A 19,921-nucleotide genomic window follows, 5' to 3' on the forward strand; every position below is an offset into this window, starting at 1 on the left:
TGGAAAGCTAGCATGTCAGCCTAGAATCTTCTGCCATGACATGCTAGAGTTTTATGTGCGGAGGAGTGTCCAGCCTAAAGCTGAGGCTGTCCTGATTCCTTCTTTTCTTCCTGAAAGCAGCAGCCATTTTTCTTTAAGATCCTAAAACTCTAACTCTCTCTCTCTCTCTCTCTCTCCCTCAGATGCAGTTATTGACAGATCAAAGGGCTTGGCCATGGGTCCTCCTTCCCCCTGCATACGTGCCTCCCCGTATATGGAGCTGGCTCCGGCAGGCAGGGAAGGTTTACGCTCCCTCTCACATGCAAGATAAGGCACTAGATGCGAGCATAGCTGGCCTTCGCCCCCCTCCACCCACCCACCCCTCCCTCCCCTGCAGGGCAGGCAGGTACTGGTACAGCCTGGCCTTGCTGGGAACTTCATGGCACTGCGAGCAGCTCCCGCCGGCCTTCGGCACACAGCCATCTGCAAACATGCCCGTCAATTATTAATAAAGGCCCAGGAAACCAAATCCCAGTGGATGGGACAGGTTGCTCTCCAGGGAGTCGCAGAGAGGAAAGTTGCTTCCTCCAGTTTGGGCAACATCTGTTTACCTGGAAGGCTGGGGCCAGCTGAGTGCTCCCTTCTCCGCCCGGAGCAAAGATCGCTGAAGAGGAAGAGGATCGCTGGTGGACCCAGGTAACACGAATGCTCCCCAAACTCTAAACTGGGTAGGGTTGCCATCTCTGGGCTGGAAACTTCCTGGAAATTTGGAAGCAACTGCCCCAGGGTTAATGCCAGACAGCCCACCCTCCAAAGCAGCCATTCATTCCAGGGGATGTGATCTGTCATCTGGAGAGCAGCTCTAATGTTAGGAAATCCCCAGTCCCCACATGGAGATTGGCAACCCTACATGGTGGGCATTGGCCTGACCCAGGAGGCATTCTTTGGTTGGCGGAACGGGTGAGATCTCTGCAGGCACAGATTGCTCTGGATACTTCTATGTTTGCTCCGATAGGCAGCATAAGTGGAACCGTGTCTCTCCAGAAAAGAGCTGCCATGTCCCCACGCCAAGCCTAAATGAAAGACAGCAGACCCGGGAGCAAAATAGACCCTCCATGTTCAGGGGCACTCTACCTCTGAGTCCCAAATGCTAGGGAGAGAGAATGGCAGAGGGCTGCAGTTTTTATACCTTGGTTGTGAACTTTTGTTCTTCTAAACTTCTGGGAAAGTATCCGGCAAAGGTACCATTTTAGGTTTAATGTACATTTAAAGACATGTCTTCAGGATGCACTTACAATATTTGTTCACAATGGCTTTGAGAAATCTAACTTCATTCCTTAGATAGAGCCTTGGCATTCGAGCTGGCCAACCTGAGCCGAGAGCTGGGAGTTTCCTCCCGAAGATCAAGCTGCAGGTTTCATCCGTGAATTCCTTAGGTGTTTCAGCTCCCTGTCTGCAGAATAATGAGAATAATGTTCTCTATAGGAATTATGGCTTTCCAACCATCTAGTACCAGGGTCAACATTCATACCATCCAAAATGCTATAGATACAGCAAAAAGAAAAGCCCAGAGTTGTTCTGAAGACAAGCAGTAATGAATTAAAAATGCTTGGGGAGATTAGCCAGTGTTCTGTTCCCTCGGTGCTCACTTATACATGAGGGAGGTATAAGATTGCCAGAAATGTCCTAGCCCCAGGGAGGGACAGGTAGGTAGGGCTGACTGATCCAGGTTGGGGAACTCCTGAAGATTTGGAGGTGGGGCCTGCGGAAGACAAAGACCTCAGTGGGGTCCAACCTCCATAGCAGCGGTTCTCAATGTTCAACGTCTCGATGACCCCCTCCTGAAAGGGTTGATCAAACCCCCTGGGGGTTGCGACCCCCAGATTGAGAACCGCTGCTCCATATCCTCCAATTTCCTCCTGGAGAACTGCTTTCTGTAGTCTGGAGATGAACTATAATTCCGGGAGGTTCCCCAGGTTCCACCTGGAGGCTGGCACCCCTATCGGTATGTGAAAAAGAAATGCAGCCCAAACACTTTTGGTGCACAAGGACCAAGTTATGATGAGTTTCCCATTCATTCATCCATGGAAGAGAAGTCCCAGCAGGAAAGGTATGTTTGAACAGTCCATTTGGCAGAGGAAATCTGTGTTTCTTTCATTTACCAAGCATCACTCTGTTCCATTTATCCACGTTCTAGAACAGGGGTAGTCAAACTGCGGCCCTCCAGATGTCCATGGACTACAATTCCCAGGAGCCCCTGCCAGCGAATGCTGGCAGGGGGCTTCTGGGAATTGTAGTCCATGGACATCTGGAGGGCCGCAGTTTGACTACCCCTGTTCTAGAACAACAAATTGATTGAAAACCCCAAATAATAAAAAGCAGTTTATGAAAGGAGGGAGGGAGGCAGAGAGAGAGAGGGGAAAGAGAAGGGGAGGGAGGGAGGGAGGGAGGGAGAGAGAGAGAGAGAGAGAGAGAGAAAGAAAGAAAGAAAGAAAGAAAGAAAGAAAGAAAGAAAGAAAGAAAGAAAGAAAGAAAGAAAGAAAGAAAGAAAGAAATCTGCAGTAAAAAGAGGTTGGCAGTACCTGGAGCAATATTGGAGGAGAGGTCTGCTGAGACCTGCCCCCCCCTCCACACTTCGCTCTGCCCTTCCTTCATATCTTCCAGACCCCCTCCCCCACCCCAAGGGTGACCAAGCCCCTAAATTGTTGCCCCCCAATCCCTTTCCCTCACAGCAACCTGGTCTGAGAAAGCAGGATCAAAATGCGAAAGGGAAGGCAAGAGCCACAGTCCATCAAAGTGAGTATTGGCAGGTTGACAGCAGTTCTCCAGGGTCTCAAGCAGAGGTCTTTTCCCATCCCCTTCTGACAGATATTTTCTCTGGAGATGCCAGGCTTTGAACTATGGACTTTCTATATGCCTAGCAGCTGCTCTGCCTCTGAGCCACAGCCCCTCCTGCAGAGGAACACAATGGTAAACCACCTCAATCCCTCGCCTTGAAAGCCCTTTGGCTGGGGTCACCAGAAGTCCTTGGCATCTGGATGACTCTTGCACCAGTAAAAGAAGTGATGAGGCCAGGCAGACCTCTTTGGGGTGGGTGTCTCTTCCATGGGGTGCCACAATTAGAAAGGCCTTGATGTCGTCTGCTCCTCTCTAGAGAAGAAGGTGGCTGTTCACGTTTGGCTTCAATGTGCTTCACACCTGTCAACCCCACATGATGTTGTTTTGTTATAGGCCCAGCAACTCACAGAAACCCTTCATCCACCAGAGGAAGAACAAGGACAGGTCTAGAACGAGACCGCCATGGAAGGAGAGCGAGGACCCCCCAGAGGCATGGAGCCCAATCACAGAGAGGCAGGAAGGGACAGAGAAGGGGAGCAGCAGTCCTCAACAGAGAGCCCCGCTGCATCCCCCGGACTCACGGGTCCACCTGCCCAGCCCAAATCCATCCCACATCCAGAAAGCTGCCCCATGTGTCTCACTGGCATCGCCAATCCTGGTTTTATGGAAGAGCCTCCAGCCTACTCTCCTCCGGACCCAAAGACGGTGCACCTGATCTATCCAGCCCTCCACGGCAATGTCTCTGGGCAGGGGTCCATTTTCTTCCAGCCGACAGCCCTGCAGCCGGACCTGAACTTGCAGCCGCGCTTCTTCCCTGGACCCCACCCCTTCACCATTGTACGTAATTGCATGCACCGCGTCTGGTTTGCTAGCTGCCCCATTCCTTGTTTAGGACTGCCTGTTTACATTCTGCAGGGCGGGAGCTCTTAGGGTGGGTGTCAATCCATTTCCCCCCCTCATGCAACAGCACAATGAGCAGCAGTTGTGAGAAGGAGGGTGGTGGTGGTGGGAGGGGTGGTTAAGTCATAGCTGACTTATGGAAACCCTGTGGAATTTTCAAGGTGAGAGATGTTCAGAGGTGGCTGACCAAGGCCTGCCTTTGTGTAGTGGCCCTAGACTTCTTGGTGGTCTCCCACCCAAGTACCATCCGGGGCTGACCCTGTTTAGCTTCCCTGATCTGACAAAATCAGATCCATCTGAGCCATCCAGGGCAGGACCTCCAATCCAATAACGATTTCCAAACTTGGAATATTTTCTTGTAGAACTGGGTTCAGTCAAATCTGTTCAAATACATTTTCGTTGCATTTTTGATGAAGGCATGAGCTCCGTAGCATTATATTCCACTGAAGTTCTTCCCCGCCCCAAATCCCACCTACTCCCAGCTCCCCCCCCCTTGTCAAAGTTTCCAGGTATTTCCCAACCCAAAGCTGGCAACCCCAGGGAGACATGGTGCTCCCACAGCCACAGGGTCTTGCTGGTCGTGCTTTTGGGACACCCAGGCTCTTTTTGTTGGCATGTTAACAGCAAGAGTTGCAAAACGGCTTCTATACTGCTGTCCTCTCCCCTAGGTGGAGACCCCTCCCTGCCCCAAATCCCACCCACTCCTGGCTCCACCTCCAGAGCTGGCAACCCTAGATCCACTGGTCAAGGGATGCCAGCCTCCAGATGGGACCTGGGAATTCTCTGGCTTTCCAGATCATCTCCAAGCTAAAGAGATGATTCCTCCCCAGAGAAAATGGCTGCTTTGGATTATATTTCCACTGAGGTCCCTCCCTCTCCCAGATCCACCCCCAAAGTCTCTGGGTATTTCCTAACCAGCAGGGCTCCTGATTGGCCACTGGAGACCGGATTGTTGGTTCAGATTTCTAAAGACATTGTTTTGGCAGAATCTGCCACCACAGCAAAAGGACGTTCAAGTGCTTCGGCCATTTTGCGGCTGGTTTCGCTTCCTATGGCTGCAATTCCGGGGCAGTAATCCTGTGGTCATGCCCCCCATCTGGAACGCCTAAACTAGCAGCTGTCGATAGAGATTTCTACAACAATCTGGTTGGCTGTAATGGTATTCAGGTTAAAAATCATATATAGGAGATTCTCTGTTAAGAGAGGCTTCTCCTAAACTGAAGTTTCCAGTTGAAAACCATTTGTTGTCCTTTGGTAAAGCCATGCAGCGAAACATGTTGGGATTGATTAAGAATTCTGCTTTTTAAAGAATGTATTGAAGACTCCCTGGAGGTCTGTTTACTACATTGGATTATTTGGTTGTGCCATATTGGAGTCCCGGGGCCTTGCTGTCCCTTGCACAAGCAGAGTGTTTGTTTTTTGACCTGCAGTACAACGGCTCCCTTCTTGGCGAGATCCCAATAGATCCCAATCCCAGAAGGCCGCCGCCCAAAGATTACTTGTTGGAATCCGTGATGGTGACTGTCTTCTGCTGCTTGCTTACTGGAGTGGCTGCTCTGGTGTATTCCCATGAGGTAAGGGCAGCGAGGCACATGTGGTTGCCAACCGCCAGGTGAGGCCTGGAGATCCCCCCCCCCCCCGCAAAAAAAAAATTACAGCTGCTCCAAACTACAGAGCTCAGTTCCACTGGACAAAATGGCTGCTTGGGAGGGTGGGGTCTTGTTCTGCTAGGCTTGTTTGGTTGACTAATATTTATTTATTTATTTATTGGGTTTCTACCCGCCACTTTCAAAGACCGGTTTGTGGCGGGTTACACAAAATACAATACAATAAAAATCCCATAAAATCCTATTAAAACCCCAATATCAACATACAATACAGATGGCAAAAAATGTTGTCCCCTAAGCCAATACTTGACAAAGGCAGCATGGGGGAACCAGATGTTCGGCACCAAGATATTTGGACACCAACAGGAGAGGGGACCCATACCATTTGCTCTGTCACTGGCCTCAACCATAAACCTGGTGGAAGAGCTCCATTTTGCAGGCCCTCTGGAAAACAGAAAGCTGTCCAAGGGCCCGCAGCTTCCCCGGGAGCCCATTCCACCAGGTAGGGGCCAAAAAAGCCTTGGCCCTGGTCGAGGCCAGGTGAGCCTCCCAAGAATGGTCAATAAGTTGGACCCTGCAGAGCGCAAGTCCATGCTAAGGACATAGGGCACAAGGTGGTCCCTCAGATATGTGAGGCCCAAACCATTAATGGCTTTAAAGGTCAACACCAAGACCTTGAACCTGATCCGGGCCACAACCGGTAGCCAATGCAGCTGACTCAGCACAGGCTGAATATGGGCCCTCCAAGATGTTCCTGTGAACCCTATGGCATCTAAAAAAATTCAAACAGAGCTCAGCGTCTCTTGGGATCTCTATTCTGCTTCCAAGTCACCTTGAGCTCTGAATTTTTGCGTCACATGCAATCATTATTACAAAACTTAGGAAGTCTTACAACGAAACTAGTTATTACTGAGGATTCCAGTCTTGTTTTGATTATACTCTGTTTTTGATTATACTAAATACTCTGAAGACAATAATTTTTTTTCTCGTTTAACCTTTAGTTGGAACACACGCATTCTTCTGTTAACTGCAAAATATATTGAGCTATAAGATTTATTGAGCCCTTTATATATATCCTTTTGTGTACATTTCCACTTGCTTATCTCCTCTTTTCCCCAGCATCTGCCCGTATTGCAATAAAGTGGGAGTTCATTGTGCCCTAAAAGAACTCCATCCCCCAAATGAGTCACAGGCTGCCCCCTCCCCAAACATCAACCTAGGGTTGTCTTCCATAGAATTCAAGGAAATGCATTTTAACTGAGTTGTATTTTAATAAAATCAGACAGGACCGAAACTGGGTTTTGACTTTGTACGAGAGGGAAGGAAGGCATGACGTTTCTCCCAGCAGCTGCCTCTCTTTTGTAGGATGGCTCTCTGGTTCTTCATTCCTGCTATATTAGCAAGCCAGTATGGTGGTGTTGTGGTTAAGAGTGTCGGACTAGTATCTGGGAGACCCAGGTTTGAATCCCTGATTGTGCCGTGGAAGCTCGCTGGGTGACCTTGCACCAGTCACACTCTCTCAGCCTAACCTACCCCACAGGGTGGTTGTGAGGATTAAAAAGAGGAGATAAGAGCCGTTTTCTGTATGCCGCTTTTCATTACCTGAAGGACCCCCAAAGCGGCTGACATTCTTCACCCCACCACAGACCCTCCTGTGAGATAGTTGGGGCAGAGAGAGCTCTAACAAAACTGCCCTGCGAGAACATCTCTGAGAAAACCATGACAGGCACAAAATCCCCCGGCTGGCTGCAAGTGGAGGAGTGGGGAATCAAACTCAGCTCTCCAGATCAGAGTCTGAAGCTCTTAGCCACTACACCATGATAACCGCTTTGAGTCCTCATTGGGGAAAACAGCAAGGAATGAATGAATGAATGAATGAATGAATGAATGAATGAATGAATGAGTGAATTAATTAATTAATTAATTAATTAATTATTTAAAATATTGGCAAGCCACCACCAAAATAGTGTGACCCATAAATGAAGCAATGCCCCCCATTCCAAGCTTCCCCTATAATTCCCTCTCCCAGATTCCCTGTTCCCTGTAAACCGCCCCGAGCCTTCGGAGGAGGGCGGTATATAAATATAAATAAATAAATAAATAAAATGAGTGCTGTCAGCAGTCAACAAGAGCTTTGAATCCACCAAGCCATACAGTCCTCCTTCATGTTAACATTTTCTCTCCACCCTTAGACACGATCTGCTCTGAACCGAGGAAACTTCTCCCAAGCCAGATCAGCCTCCCGGAAAGCTCGTGTGCTGGTCCTCTTCAGCCTGATTTTTGGCGTCTTTGTTTCTGTCAGCTGGGTCATCTACGTCGTGGTGGCTCTCTATTTGTGATCCTGGATGGCCAGATCTGCCTCAGTCCCCCGAAAACACATTGGTCCTTTGTGAAGACACTTTGGGTCGAGGCACACAGAAGAAGAGCCAGGGCAGCAATTCCAGGCCCCGAGTCAAAATGGGCCACTCTTTCTCTGTGCTTGGCAGTGGATTCCGGAACAGGGCTTCTCTTGGGAGGTGATCTCTAGTGGTTAAAGACCGGCAGCTTCTAATCCGGAGAACTGGGTTTGATTTCCCACTTCCAGTTCGGTGACCTTGGACGAGTCACAATTCTCCTTGGGCTGTTCTCACAGAGCAGTTCTGTCAGAGCTCTCTCCACCCCATTCACCTTGCAGGGAGTCTGCAGTGGGGAGAGGAAGGGAAAGGAATTTGTAAGCCACTTGGGGACACCTTCAGGTGGCAAAAAGTGGGATATAAAAACCCAGGTCATCTTCTTTTCCCTCAACCTCAGAAGGCTGACTTACCAACTCTTCTAGGCTGAAGGAAGCAGCTTTTAGGAAGGTGTGTGTGTGGGGGGGGGGATGAAGGTATCAAACAGTTGATGCAAATTAAAAGGGCATCAAGGGAAGGGAAGCTTCTCTGGACAGTGGTACCCAACTCTGGATCTGAAGGCGCCTTGAACACACATGAACATGCATGGAACTGCTGTATATTGAATCAGACCATCACCCCATTGAGGTCAGTATTGTCTACTCAGACTGGCAGCAGCTCTCCATGGTCTGTGGCCTTGTAGATCACCCACTGCTGATCCTTTTGACTGGGGAGACCAGGGATAGAACCTGGGACCTTCAGCACGCCAAGCAGGGGAGCTTCCACTGAGCCACACACCCACCCGAGCATTCTCCAGTGCTGAATCTCTATCTGAGCAGGAAAAAGGGCTTCAGAGCTGCACAGCCCTGTCAGAAGCAGGGTTGCCAACCTCCTGGTGCAGCCTGGAGCTCTCCCGGTATTGCAGGTGATCTCCATGTTGGGAAGAAGATCTAAGAGAGCAGTGGCTTTTCACATTGATTAAAGGGGCATCAAGAGCTCACTATCTTTTGCTGTTATTTGAAAGGATGGGCGGGGGGGGGGGGAATGGCACGCCGCCTTTCCTAGCCTCCTGGCACCCGCAAAGGATCTATAGAAAAGCTCAGTCAATCTCCCCCACAAGAAAGGGTGGTCAGGATGGAATCAGCTGATACCCAGTGGGAGGCCTGGATGGAGTTTCAAGATGGCAGGGCGGGAGAGGGGCTTTGGCCCTACTGAGGGCTCATGAGGAAATTATGCTCCCACCAATCCCAGAGAAATCTCAATGAGCTAGGAGTCCCCTAAGGCAGGGGTAGTCAACCTGTGGTCCTCCAGATGTCCATGGACTACAATTCCCATGAGCCCCTGCCAGCATTCGCTGGCAGGGGCTCCTGGGAATCGTAGTCCATGGACATCTGGAGGACCACAGGTTGACTACCCCTGCCCTAAGGTTTAATCTGGATAGTCTTGGCAAGCCTGATTCCGTCAGATTGCAGAAGCTAAGCAGGGCTGACCCTGGCTAGTTTTTGGCTAGGAGACCTCCAAGGATTTGGGTGGGAGTTCCTGCACACAGGACAGTCAGGGTCATGACATGGAGGCTGACAATAGCAAATCACCTCCCAACGTCCCTTGCTTGGCTGCTCAGACAAGCCTCGGGTCTCCTGGCTACGCGACACACATACTTTTCTTTCTCCCTCCTTTCCTTTTTCTTTCCTTCTGTCCTCCATTTTTTCTTATTCTTTCCTTTCCCTTCTTTTCCCTCCCTCCCCTTACTTTCTTCCTTCCTCGTTTTTCCCTCCTTCCTTCCATATTCTTCCTCCCTTCCTTTCTCCTTTCTTCCCCTCTTTCCTGCTTTCTCCATTCCTTTCCCACCTTCTCTTCTTCCTCCCTTTCTCTCCCTCTTTTTCTTCTTCCTTCCTTTCTTCTCTCATTTCAGTTGTTTTCTCAAGAGGAAATGGTGCATGGAGATCAGCTGATATTCTTGACGATCTCTACACCCCAAGCGGAGGCTGGTGACCGAGCTGCCTGCACACGGAGGGGAAGCAGAGGGTCGGACCTGATCCTTGAGATTAGACTGCTACTACTCTTTAACCATTCACCATGCTAGATCTCAAGATAAAGCAGAGGAGGAGGGCCAGCCCCCAGGAAGGACACAGTACAAGCCTGCGTCCTAGCGTCCATTGCCTTCCTGGGTGCAACGGGCTTTGGTCATAGTCCTTTAACATATTTTTCTGCTCAGGAGCAATAGCCACAAGGTCCATCTGCCTGATTTAGTATTTTAAATAATCTTTTTTAGAAGCTTCTATCTCCTGGAAAGTTATGTTAGCTTGTTCAAGGAGATCCTCCCCTTGAAACAGTTCGGGTTTAAGTATGTTAACAGGGCCTCACTGTTCATCTCTTTAAGGCAGTGGTTCTCAACTTGGGGGTCGAACGACCCTTTTACAGGGGTCGCAAAAGGGCAAGCAGCTTGGCCAGGGGGAGGGGACGCCACCACTGTTGCTGCTTCTCCTGAAGGTGCCTGTTAAGTTATATACAATTTATAACCAATTGATATACAATCATGAACAATGGATCTTCACGCCATTGGTCAGTTTTGGTTTAATTTCTGTGAAAGGACACTTGCATAGTGTTATGGTTGGGGGTCACCACAACATCAGGAACTGCATTAAAGGGTCATGGAATTAGGAAGGCTGACAACCTCTGCTTTTAGGGATTCCATTTGCCAAGAAACAAATCTAAACACAGCCATTGTTGAGATGTTACCAGGAGGCTTCAGTTTTGGTTACAAAAGGAATGGATTGAGTTGGTGGGAGCCAAAGAACCAAAAAAATGATTCCACGAGACACTGCTTTGCTTTTTATCCATGTTGTTATTTAATCTCCTTTTATCTTCAATAGATTTACAAAAAGAGGATGTGTTGAATGCTCTGAGTCCAGCATTTTCTGTTGCATAGTTAATTCGCACCAGAATTCTTCCTCTTCTCAGATGGAAACATACTGGCTTGTTTAAGATAACTGGGACACAACCACTGGGAGATGTAACGCCTAAACTGCCAAGTTTTCCAAAAAGTGCAGACTCCACCTCCAAAAGCACTGCCCTTCTCTTGCCTGGCCTGCTGGTGGCAGCAGCAGCAAGCAAGGGAATTCTGGAGGTCTTTATCTTGGCTGCTTGGAACATTATTGTCTCAGACCACGGGAGATGATACAAACTGGAGAAGAACTTTGGGAGGGGATAAAGTTATGCTCACATCATGCTCACCAGCTGAGCAAATTTGTATTCATCACCACCATTCCAAGTTTCTGCAGCAACTAGGGCTGTCCATTCAGCTCTACCCAAGCGGAAAATATACTCCTCAAATACCTTATTGGTATTTTTCTGATATATTTCGGCTTTCCAAATAGTCTGGCTTGCTGCTAATCAGCATGTTTGCTGGTGGTTCCCTCCCAATGCCTTTGTGTATTTCCAAGGATGACCTAGAAGGTTGTCTGTAGGCAGTGTGCAAATTTTTGTCTTTTTCGTCTGGCATTTTCCGATTTGGATCTATTAGACCCAGAAAAAAATTGGGAATTCTCAATAAATAAATAAATAAATTCCAATACTGGTACTCAAACATGGGAGTTTTAGGGAAATCTCATATGGGGGGGGGGAGAGCACAACAGACTTGAAACAGAAAACATTGAGTGGCAATGCACTAAAAGCAGCTGAGCTGGGGCTCTTTTGGTCAGTCCCTTTAAACCAGACTGCTCAACAGAGCCCACTAAGGAGCTGATGCTGCAGAGAGAAGGTACTGCAGTAGAAGCCCAACAAAGCCGAGAGGCGGGAACAATCTGCTCCTACCTCTCCACTGCCTTAAAGTCTACCAGTGATTCCCTGAGAAAACCTTGAGACATTTTGCTAGGCACCTGGAGCCAGCTTTCCACCTAAACAACCAAGTGAAACCAAAAGGACTCGCAGTGCTTCTGGGCTCAGTGGCACGAGAGGTTATGCGTTTACCTTCATCACCTGAATCCTCACAGCAGATACCCAGGTCCAAAGTAAACCTCTGCAGAGCTGGTAGGCAGCACTGTTGGAGCTTGGCTTGCTTCCCATGTATAGCCAAGTATAAATCAACTCTTTCCCCTGTTCCATATGCTAACTTCACAGGTAGACTGGTCTGTCATCACTCAAGCCATAAGGATTGTCTACGTACATTAAGGAGATTAAAAAGTGTTTCTCCCTTTCATTGAAAGAATTCCAGATACAAACTGGTGCTGGAAACCAAGGCTTGGATTTCATGGATCCTGGATCTGATCCAGTATTACAACAATTCTTTATGTACTACAGACATGTGTGAATGGGGCACACAGCATCACACCTTCTTTCCAAATCTTTCATTCCACATTTAATAAATAGAGAACATTCAGAGTGTTCACCTTAATATGTGGAGGTGAACATTATTATGAGGATCTGCACACTGTAACTTGGGAGCACATGCTATTGGCCAGGCAATGGGCACCAGTGACCAGTGACATGTTGCTACCCAGAACATTAAAACGTGAGCTATATTGTTATTCTGCAAATTAACAGATTTTAAGACAGCTGTAAAACCCTTTCCATATTTGGCTGTACAAATCTATGCTTGTACATAAACACTTGGAAACATCCTCCTTCAGGTTTTAAAACACTAAAATCACACAGCATGTAAGCCATTAAAAAAAAAAAAGTGTTTGCAACACACTTATGTAAAGAAGACAAAACATCCCCAAATTTCTTTTTGTTCACTCTGTCACAGTCAACAGTGGATGCCTCTTATTGTGCAGAAACTTCAAAGCCAAGACCAGAGTCCAAAAACGGCAGACCAAGTTGCCACTTCTATGTACGGTTCAGTGTCTGGAAGATACGAGAAATCTGTAACATGACAGGCCCCGTCTCTGGATCATTCATCCACTGAGTACTGTTTAGGGGGTTTTCAAGCATATCTTCAAAGGCTGTAGAATAAAGGATAATAATCAATTACTAGGTGTAACATACAGAATCAGTACAAAATATTTATGTCAGAATGATAACTGACTGATGATACATTCGACACCTTGCCTCTGATGGAGTCAGCAAATTTGGGTTGTCCTGTTCCCCCACTCCTCCTCCCGGGCCAGATTAAAAATTGGCGCTCTTAGCCAAACTGGCTCTTGGATACAAGTCACAAATGCTCCTTAATTTGAGAGTCTTTAGCCATGATATTGTTTTTATTACTTTACATGTTTATTTTTGCCCGGTATGGTCTCCAATGTTCACTTTATCTATGTCATGACACATCTATTCCCTCTCTCTTTCTGCTCCATCTGTGGTTTTTTATTTACATCCTTCAGGGGCTACTTTCCAGGTAGCCAGTTTGGTGTAGTGGTTAGGAGTGTGGACTTCTAATCTGGTATACCAGGTTCGATTCTGCACTCCCCCACATGCAACCAGCATGTGACCTTGGGCTCGCCATGGCACTGATAAAACTGTTCTGACCGAGCAGTAATATCAGGGCTCTCTCAGCCTCACCTGCCTCACAGGGTGTCTATGGTGGGGAGAGGAAAGGGAAGGCGACTGTAAGCCGCTTTGAAACCCCTTCGGGTAGAGAAAAGCGGCATATCAGAACCAACTCTTCTTCTTCAGTAATATCAGGGCTCTCTCAGCCTCCTCTACCTCACAGGGTGTCTGTTGTGGGGAGAGGAAAGAGAAGGCGACTGTAAGCCACTTTGAGCCTCCTTCGGAGAGAGAAAAGCAGCATATAAGAACCAACTCTTCTTCTTCTGGAAGAATACCAACAAATTGAGTGGAACAAACACATTTTATATATATACTGTTATAATTGTACTTAAATAGGCATTTCTTAATTGCTTCCTGTCTGGTAACTACATAAATGAAATACAAGGAAAGTTGTAGTAAAGTTTATCCCAGTTGGAAACATATTGGACATTGGAGTGTATAATTTTTACTTTAAAGGAAAAAGCTTTCAGCCAAGCCCAAAGTTCAAGAGATGGTTGACCCAATTCAGCTTGGAGGCCTATACCCTCTATGCAAGTTGTTGTTCTGCAGATGGAATGTACGAATTTAAGGAGAACTGAATCCAAGATACCAGCTCCATATAAACTTTATACAGCCACTTCACATTAAACAGTTTTATGGTGCCTGGAATGTACTGGGTTCCAGCTGGGTCAAAGAACAAACGTAATATTAGATGCGACTGTAGCCAGTTTATTTAACATGAAAAGCTTTATAAATAGCTGTTAAATGAACAGCAAGTTAAATCTCAATTCAAACCAAACCCCTAAGAGTTTAAAGGAGGAGACTTCCTCAATATCACTACATGAATTATTTTCCCCAAAACAGCCAGCTTGGATTTTTGATAGCTCACTATCAGACATTCCTCCAGAGACAAAAACTTGTACTGTTCTTGTAATAACCACCTGATGAGAGAGACTAAGGAAAAAGTCATTTTGGTAATGAACGTGAAATGGTAACAGCAGGGGTAGTCAAACTGCGGCCCTCCAGATGTCCATGGACTACAATTCCCAAGAGCGTTTGCTGGCAGGGGCTCATGGGAATTGTAGTCCATGGACATCTGGAGGGCCGCAGTTTGACTACCCCTGGGTAACAGCATTTCTAGACAGAAATTACTTCAATGAACCTGGTACTCTTGGATGCTTTAGGATGCTTAGGGCTGATCCTGCGTTGAGCAGGGGGTTGGACTAGATGGCCTGTATGGCCTCTTCCAACAATATGATTCGAGGATTCTATATGATTCTACATACTAGAAGCAGCACCACTTACCAAGCAGTGTTTTAGGATTTGTTAGCCCCAGCTGTACAACTGGGTTTTCTAGGATGGCTTGGAAGAGGGGGCTAGAAGGGTCAATTCCCTTGTCTAAGTCCTCAGGAGTTGGTTTCCGGTCACCCAACAGCCACTCACACTACAGAAGTTAGAAGGAAATAGAAAGAGACAAATTATGAGAACTTATAACTTGGGAGAGCAATGGCTGTTGCTAAAAAAGGCTCAGACCTTTCCCTGCCTTCTTTCCCCTCTAGCAGCCTCCTGTGACCATCCTCCTGCTCCCCCACCACCGAGGAAATGGTGTGGGAAGAGGGCCTCTGAGTCAAAAAGCCACACAGTCTGAAGTTTGCTCCTCCGTCCTCTTCTGCAGTGTCTACAAAGACATATTTTTCTAAACGTACATTAAATGGCGAGTTCTGCATGTGCTATTTTTCTACAGCTGATTTTTCTGACATTCTGCAGTAGGATGGGGGGAGGGTTAGGCCATCTTCAGTTTCCCTCCAGTCTGACTGTGTGGCGAAGGAGCAGATAAAGATGGGTAGATGGGTCTTGAGTTCAAAGGGGTCTAGCTAATATATTGTTCCATTTGATGAGCCAGTTTGCTGAAACAGTGCCACAAAGGAGTATACTCACGGCTGCATTTTGCTGGTTGTTGTTTACTCTGAGTGCATCTACCACCTCTTTTTCATCAAAGCCCATCTCCATCAAGGCAATGATGGCCTGTAAGCAGAATTGCAGAGCCCATTACTACTTTGGATTAGAGTCTGATTGTAAACCACTTCCTCCCACCATACCTGTCCTAGCAACCATGGTCTGCAACAGATGAACGCTTTATGCCACAGCTGGACCTCAGCCAGAAGCACAGCTGCTTTTTCTAGCTGTGGGAAAACATCCCTGCAGGCTCTTGCTTTTATTTACTCCTACAGGGAGCTTTCTTATCCTCTGCTCTCAAATTGCTTTACAAAACGCAAAACAAATGGAGATTTCGGCTTCACCTTTGACTGTTGGCAATATTGACTGTCTGCCCAGAACTCCAAACCAACCAAAGATGAACCAAAATAAAACAAAACGTAACACTCCAGATGTGGAGAATGACTACGAAGCTGCTCTTTTTGCTAGAACTGTCCTTCGTTAGTAAATAAAGCTGACTTAGGTCTCAAGCTGCTAGACCTCAATGCTAGACCTTTTCAGCTTTCAAATATAAGGTGTACTCTCCACTGCCAACAACAATCCACATTCAGATCCAGTCAGATCCTCTGTTCCAAATGCAAAATCTTTCCTACATAAAAATAGGGAAATCTTAGAAATCTCCCAGAGCTATCCAGGCTATTTCAAAATTTGGTGTGACAGAATGTATATAAGCAATAATTGGAAATCACAAGTAAAAGCATTCAAAATACAAGCAACAAACAGGTATAAATGCGATCTCTCTCTCTCTCTCTCTCAATTTAAATATCTCGTTATGATGTTAAAGAGTTGTTTAGTCTCTATTCATATCAGTTTTACCTTCTCTGTCCATCAGGCTAGTCACCTTTCAGTTTGCATGTTTATGTATATACGGCCCTGTGATGCACAGCTCTTAGGCCCTTTGCACATGGGGGGAAAATCGCGTGAGGGCCGCCTTAATGCTCCACCGAGTTATTAGCATTCAGCACAAAAATCTTGCAGTTCAGGTGCTGTGCCGAATGTGCTCCTTGTTTGCCGCGTGTTTTGGGAATGCTGTTAAAATGATTTCCCCGCGTACCCCGGGAGGGAATTCATGGTAACTTAAAGCTGAAACTTTAAAAAGTTGTGGTGGCTTCCTCCGTTTCCTACCTCAAATGATGATGTCTGAGATCTGACCAATGCTGTGTCTCCTCCCACTCTCCTCCCCTCCCTGCCGTACTTTAAATTTATTTTGAACTTGATTGTGTTACACTCACCATCAGTCTCTTGCATTCTACCTGTCTTGATGCTGCAGTGAATCCCCTCCCCCAGCCACCTCTTCCTTCCCTTCTAGGTGCATTCAGTTCCTAAGCAAAGGAGCAACGGAGCTTTCCACCCCCTTCCCTCCTGAACTCTATCCAAGCAGAAAGGCTCCTTTGGGCTCCCCTTCAGTCAAAAGTAATCTAAGGGGAAAGGAGCAATGGTAACAACTGAATTACTTTGTGATGCCCTGGCAGCCAGTTTTTGCAGGGGGGAAGGGACCCCCCCCCCCAGCAGAAAGGCTCCTGTTAAGGTCTACAAGTCCTTCTCAGTCCCATGCAGAAGTGGCAGGCAGCTCCTATTGGGCAGGTGTGGTGGTGGAGAAATCCACTGGAAGAGCTCCTGTTTGAGTCTGCAAGGGGTTGGGAAATTCTTCCCAGTTCCTTGGCAGCAAGCTCCAAAAGGGCTCTTGAAAAATAAAAGCAGTCTTTGCTTACAATGTGGGATCCTTTGTAATGGGATAGCCAAGGCTTTTGAAAAAAAAATTACACATATTATATGAGGAGAAGGGGAAGGCAATCCACAGAGCTCTTCGCTCTATGGGCACTAATCTGTTGCTGATCCCCGGCCCAAGGGAAGTGCGTCTGTCTCAACTATGGCCAGGGCTTTTTCAGTCCTGGCCCTGGCCTGATGAAATGAGCTCCTGGGAGAGCTAAGGGCCCTGACCGAGCTGTCAAAGTTCCACAGGGCCCGTGAAACACAGCTCTCCCGCAAGGTTGAGGCCAGAGCCAAGAAGACCGAGGACACGTCCTCAGGCAGAACCTCATACTCTGAGGTTGGCTGGGGGTAGGTGGGAATATTAGTGCTGGTCTTTTGTGGGTTGTGTAGTTTAAATGAGGGTTTTAATGGGTGAAAAGCCAACAGCCAAGAGTCCTTTAGCTCTTGCTCTTGGCTCCTTACCGAGTATTATGGTTTAATCCAGACCCCAAGAGTCTTTTGTGTTTTGTTTGTGTTGAGCAAGAACCTTTTATAGCACAAAGGCCTACTCAGCAGAGGGCGGAGCTAGCAATCAGCTCCTGAGAAAATGTTCTCCTCCCAGCTCCTCCAAAGCACTGCCTTCCTCTTGCAAGCAAGAGCCTTCTATAGCACAAAGGCCTACTCAGCAGAGGGAGGAGCTAGCAGTCAGCTCCTGAGAAAATGTTCTCCTCTCAGTTCCTCCAAAGCACTGCCTTCCTCTGGCAAGCAAGAGCCTTTTATAGCACAAAGGCCTACTCAGCAGAGGGCGGAGCTAGCAATCAGCTCCTGAGAAAATGTTCTCCTCCCAGCTCCTCCAAAGCACTGCCTTCCTCTGGCAAGCAAGAGCCTTTTATAGCAGTGGTCCCCAACCTGCGGGCTCCCTCTCCCCGCAGTAAAAAAACTTCCCAGGCCGCAAGCTTGCAGCCCAGGAAGCTTCTTACTGCGGGAGGGCGGGGAGAGGGAATCAGGGCCGGGCCGCGCATCGCACATGCGCGGCCCATGCGGGCGCGACCCACGGGTGTGGCCCGATGCGCTGGCGCGCACCGATGTGTAGGTGCGGCCCGTGTGAGGCACGGCCCAATGTGCGGGCGCATTGGTATATATCAAATAAATACATAGATAAATGAATAAAGCTGGATCTGACTGCAGCATTCAACATGGTCGATCACAAATGTTTGACCCACTACCTGGCCAACATAGGGATTGGAGGCACAGCCTTGAAATGTCTGTAGTCTTTTCTCCAAGATCAGGTATAGACGGTGGTACCTTCCATATTGGTGTCTTGCATGGAGCCATAGTTTCCCTGTCTGATAGAATCATAGAGTTGGAAAGGACCTCTAGGGTCGCTTAGTCCAAACCCTTGCACAATGGAGGAACTTTGCAACTACCTGCCCACCCACTCAAAATCTGCCTAAGTTCATAACTGTCAAGTTTCTTCAGTTGCCAAGTCTTTGACTTGGTGCAAAATATATATTTATTCTACTTCAAGAACCCACAAGTACCTTGTCACAACTGGGGTACAATAGAGCAAGGACAGCATATAACCAATTCACCAGCACCTTCTCCCATGAGAATGCGAGATAAATGGGAGATCTTCAAAGGGAACAGACCAGTGAGATAGTGAGGTGCTGCATTCCAAAGACATTAATGAAGTGGCTGGCTAAATAAACCCCCTAGCAAGGTTTTTGTCTAGGAACTTCTGCAGCTCCTCCATCTTTCTTAAACTCGTGGAATAAATTTTGCCTTTGGCAGCAGCTTGCCTGGTTTTAACTCAATGGCACAATCAGTCTTACAGTGAGGAGAAAGCTTGTTGCACTCATCTTCGAACATCACTTTTAGGTCTCTATACTCCCTCGGCAGGACCTTAATTTATTTGCGCTAAAGCCTTGATTACTCAACCCTGGCTATGAGAGCATTCCTTTGTGCTGACCCCTCATCCAAGTGCGGCTCAGAGGCTAGGCATTGATGCCTCCAACGCACATCAGAGTCATGGTGCCACAGCCAGTCCAGACCCAGGAACGAAAGAGAAAACAGCCCCTAGGGCCACTATAGGCTGTAGCATCTCCCAATGGTCCTCGATATCCAAGTGAAGAGGGTTCATGCAGTGTGTAGCCACTTCTTTCAAGAACCTCCTGTCCATCTGGGAAAAACAGATGGGGTCCCAGAGCTCCTTCAGCCCGACTCCCAGCTCCTGGACTACCTTGGGATTTAGTAGAGTCTGGGTGCAACCACAGTCCAGCATTCCTTGGATCTACAACCCCACTCCTGTCGCCGGTGCGTCAAAGTCAATGACACTAGGACGGTAAAGGGTCTCAGGGATCTCGTGCCCCTGGGAGGGGTCTGCTTGCAGAGCTGAATCACAGCAGGTCGCCAACATTTCCTGCTGGTTTGGGCATCACAGAGGTTTCATCCCCAGAGTCATCTGAGGCTGCGGTGTCAGGTACTTGACCAACAAAGTTAGGAGCACCCTGGCTGCCTGCCCCACTTGCACAGGGTCTTTGGGCCCTTGGGTGGTTTGGATCCTTGGTGCAGTTGGGCTACCCCTGGTGGTAGGTTTTGCCCCCTTCTTGTACAGGCATTCAAGGAGGAAGTGGTTGGTTCCCCCGCATCCGAAGAACAAGCCCTGCTCCTGGTGTCAGAAGAGTTTGGTTGCCTCTGCAAATGGAGAACAGTGGGGTTTGTTGTGCCAGGCTGTCCCAGTGTGCCTTTCAGCCATCTTGCCAGTGTGGTGGGCTTCCACCATCTTGACTACTTACCATCTCTCTGGCTAGGCGTATCCAGCCCATGAGTGTTGTAGGATCCACCATGCAGTGGTATAGGAGCTCGGGACGCAGACCCACCTGGAAAAACTGGAACTTGGGCACCTTATTCCAATTGTAGACCTTAGCTCCCAGTGCGTACTGGGAGACCATCTTCATTCCCTAACAAAGGCTGCACAGCTGTCCCCAGACCAGATCGGACTGGAATGGGTCCTCAAATTGCTCTTGCGGAGTTTGCATGAACAGACCAAAGTCCTGTAGCTCTGTGGCATCGAGG

General features: G+C 47.9%; 2 protein-coding genes across 5 annotated transcripts in view; one reads left to right on the forward strand and one right to left on the reverse strand.

Moving 5' to 3' along the window:
* The first annotated feature begins 196 nt into the window (after positions 1 to 196).
* PRRT1B (proline rich transmembrane protein 1B) lies at positions 197 to 8,715 on the forward strand. 3 transcript variants are annotated; one of them, XM_077306214.1, is made up of 5 exons: positions 197 to 675; positions 2,848 to 2,949; positions 3,211 to 3,654; positions 5,148 to 5,291; positions 7,517 to 8,715. In XM_077306214.1, exons 3-5 carry the CDS (start codon positions 3,280 to 3,282, stop codon positions 7,661 to 7,663), a joined length of 666 nt encoding a protein of 221 aa, XP_077162329.1. In that variant the 5' UTR covers positions 197 to 675; positions 2,848 to 2,949; positions 3,211 to 3,279; the 3' UTR covers positions 7,664 to 8,715. The 3 variants fall into 3 exon arrangements, with proteins under 3 accessions (XP_077162329.1, XP_077162328.1, XP_077162327.1); XM_077306213.1 differs by lacking the exon at positions 2,848 to 2,949 and adding an exon at positions 2,712 to 2,775 and having other exon boundaries at positions 198 to 675; XM_077306212.1 differs by lacking the exon at positions 2,848 to 2,949 and having other exon boundaries at positions 202 to 675.
* A 1,803-nt stretch (positions 8,716 to 10,518) lies between these two features.
* The window catches only part of UBAC1 (UBA domain containing 1), a 58,018-nt gene continuing 48,615 nt past the window's right edge, over positions 10,519 to 19,921 (reverse strand). For both annotated transcript variants that reach the window (XM_077306210.1, XM_077306209.1), the window contains 3 exons: positions 15,098 to 15,184; positions 14,465 to 14,603; positions 10,519 to 12,636 (listed from right to left, as the gene is read on the reverse strand). In XM_077306210.1, coding sequence (XP_077162325.1) covers positions 12,521 to 12,636; positions 14,465 to 14,603; positions 15,098 to 15,184 — 342 coding nt within the window. In that variant the 3' untranslated portion in view covers positions 10,519 to 12,520. The remainder of the gene's footprint in view (positions 12,637 to 14,464; positions 14,604 to 15,097; positions 15,185 to 19,921) is intronic.

Source organism: Paroedura picta, chromosome 12 (genome assembly GCF_049243985.1).
Source record: "Paroedura picta isolate Pp20150507F chromosome 12, Ppicta_v3.0, whole genome shotgun sequence".
Lineage (NCBI taxonomy): Eukaryota > Metazoa > Chordata > Lepidosauria > Squamata > Gekkonidae > Paroedura > Paroedura picta.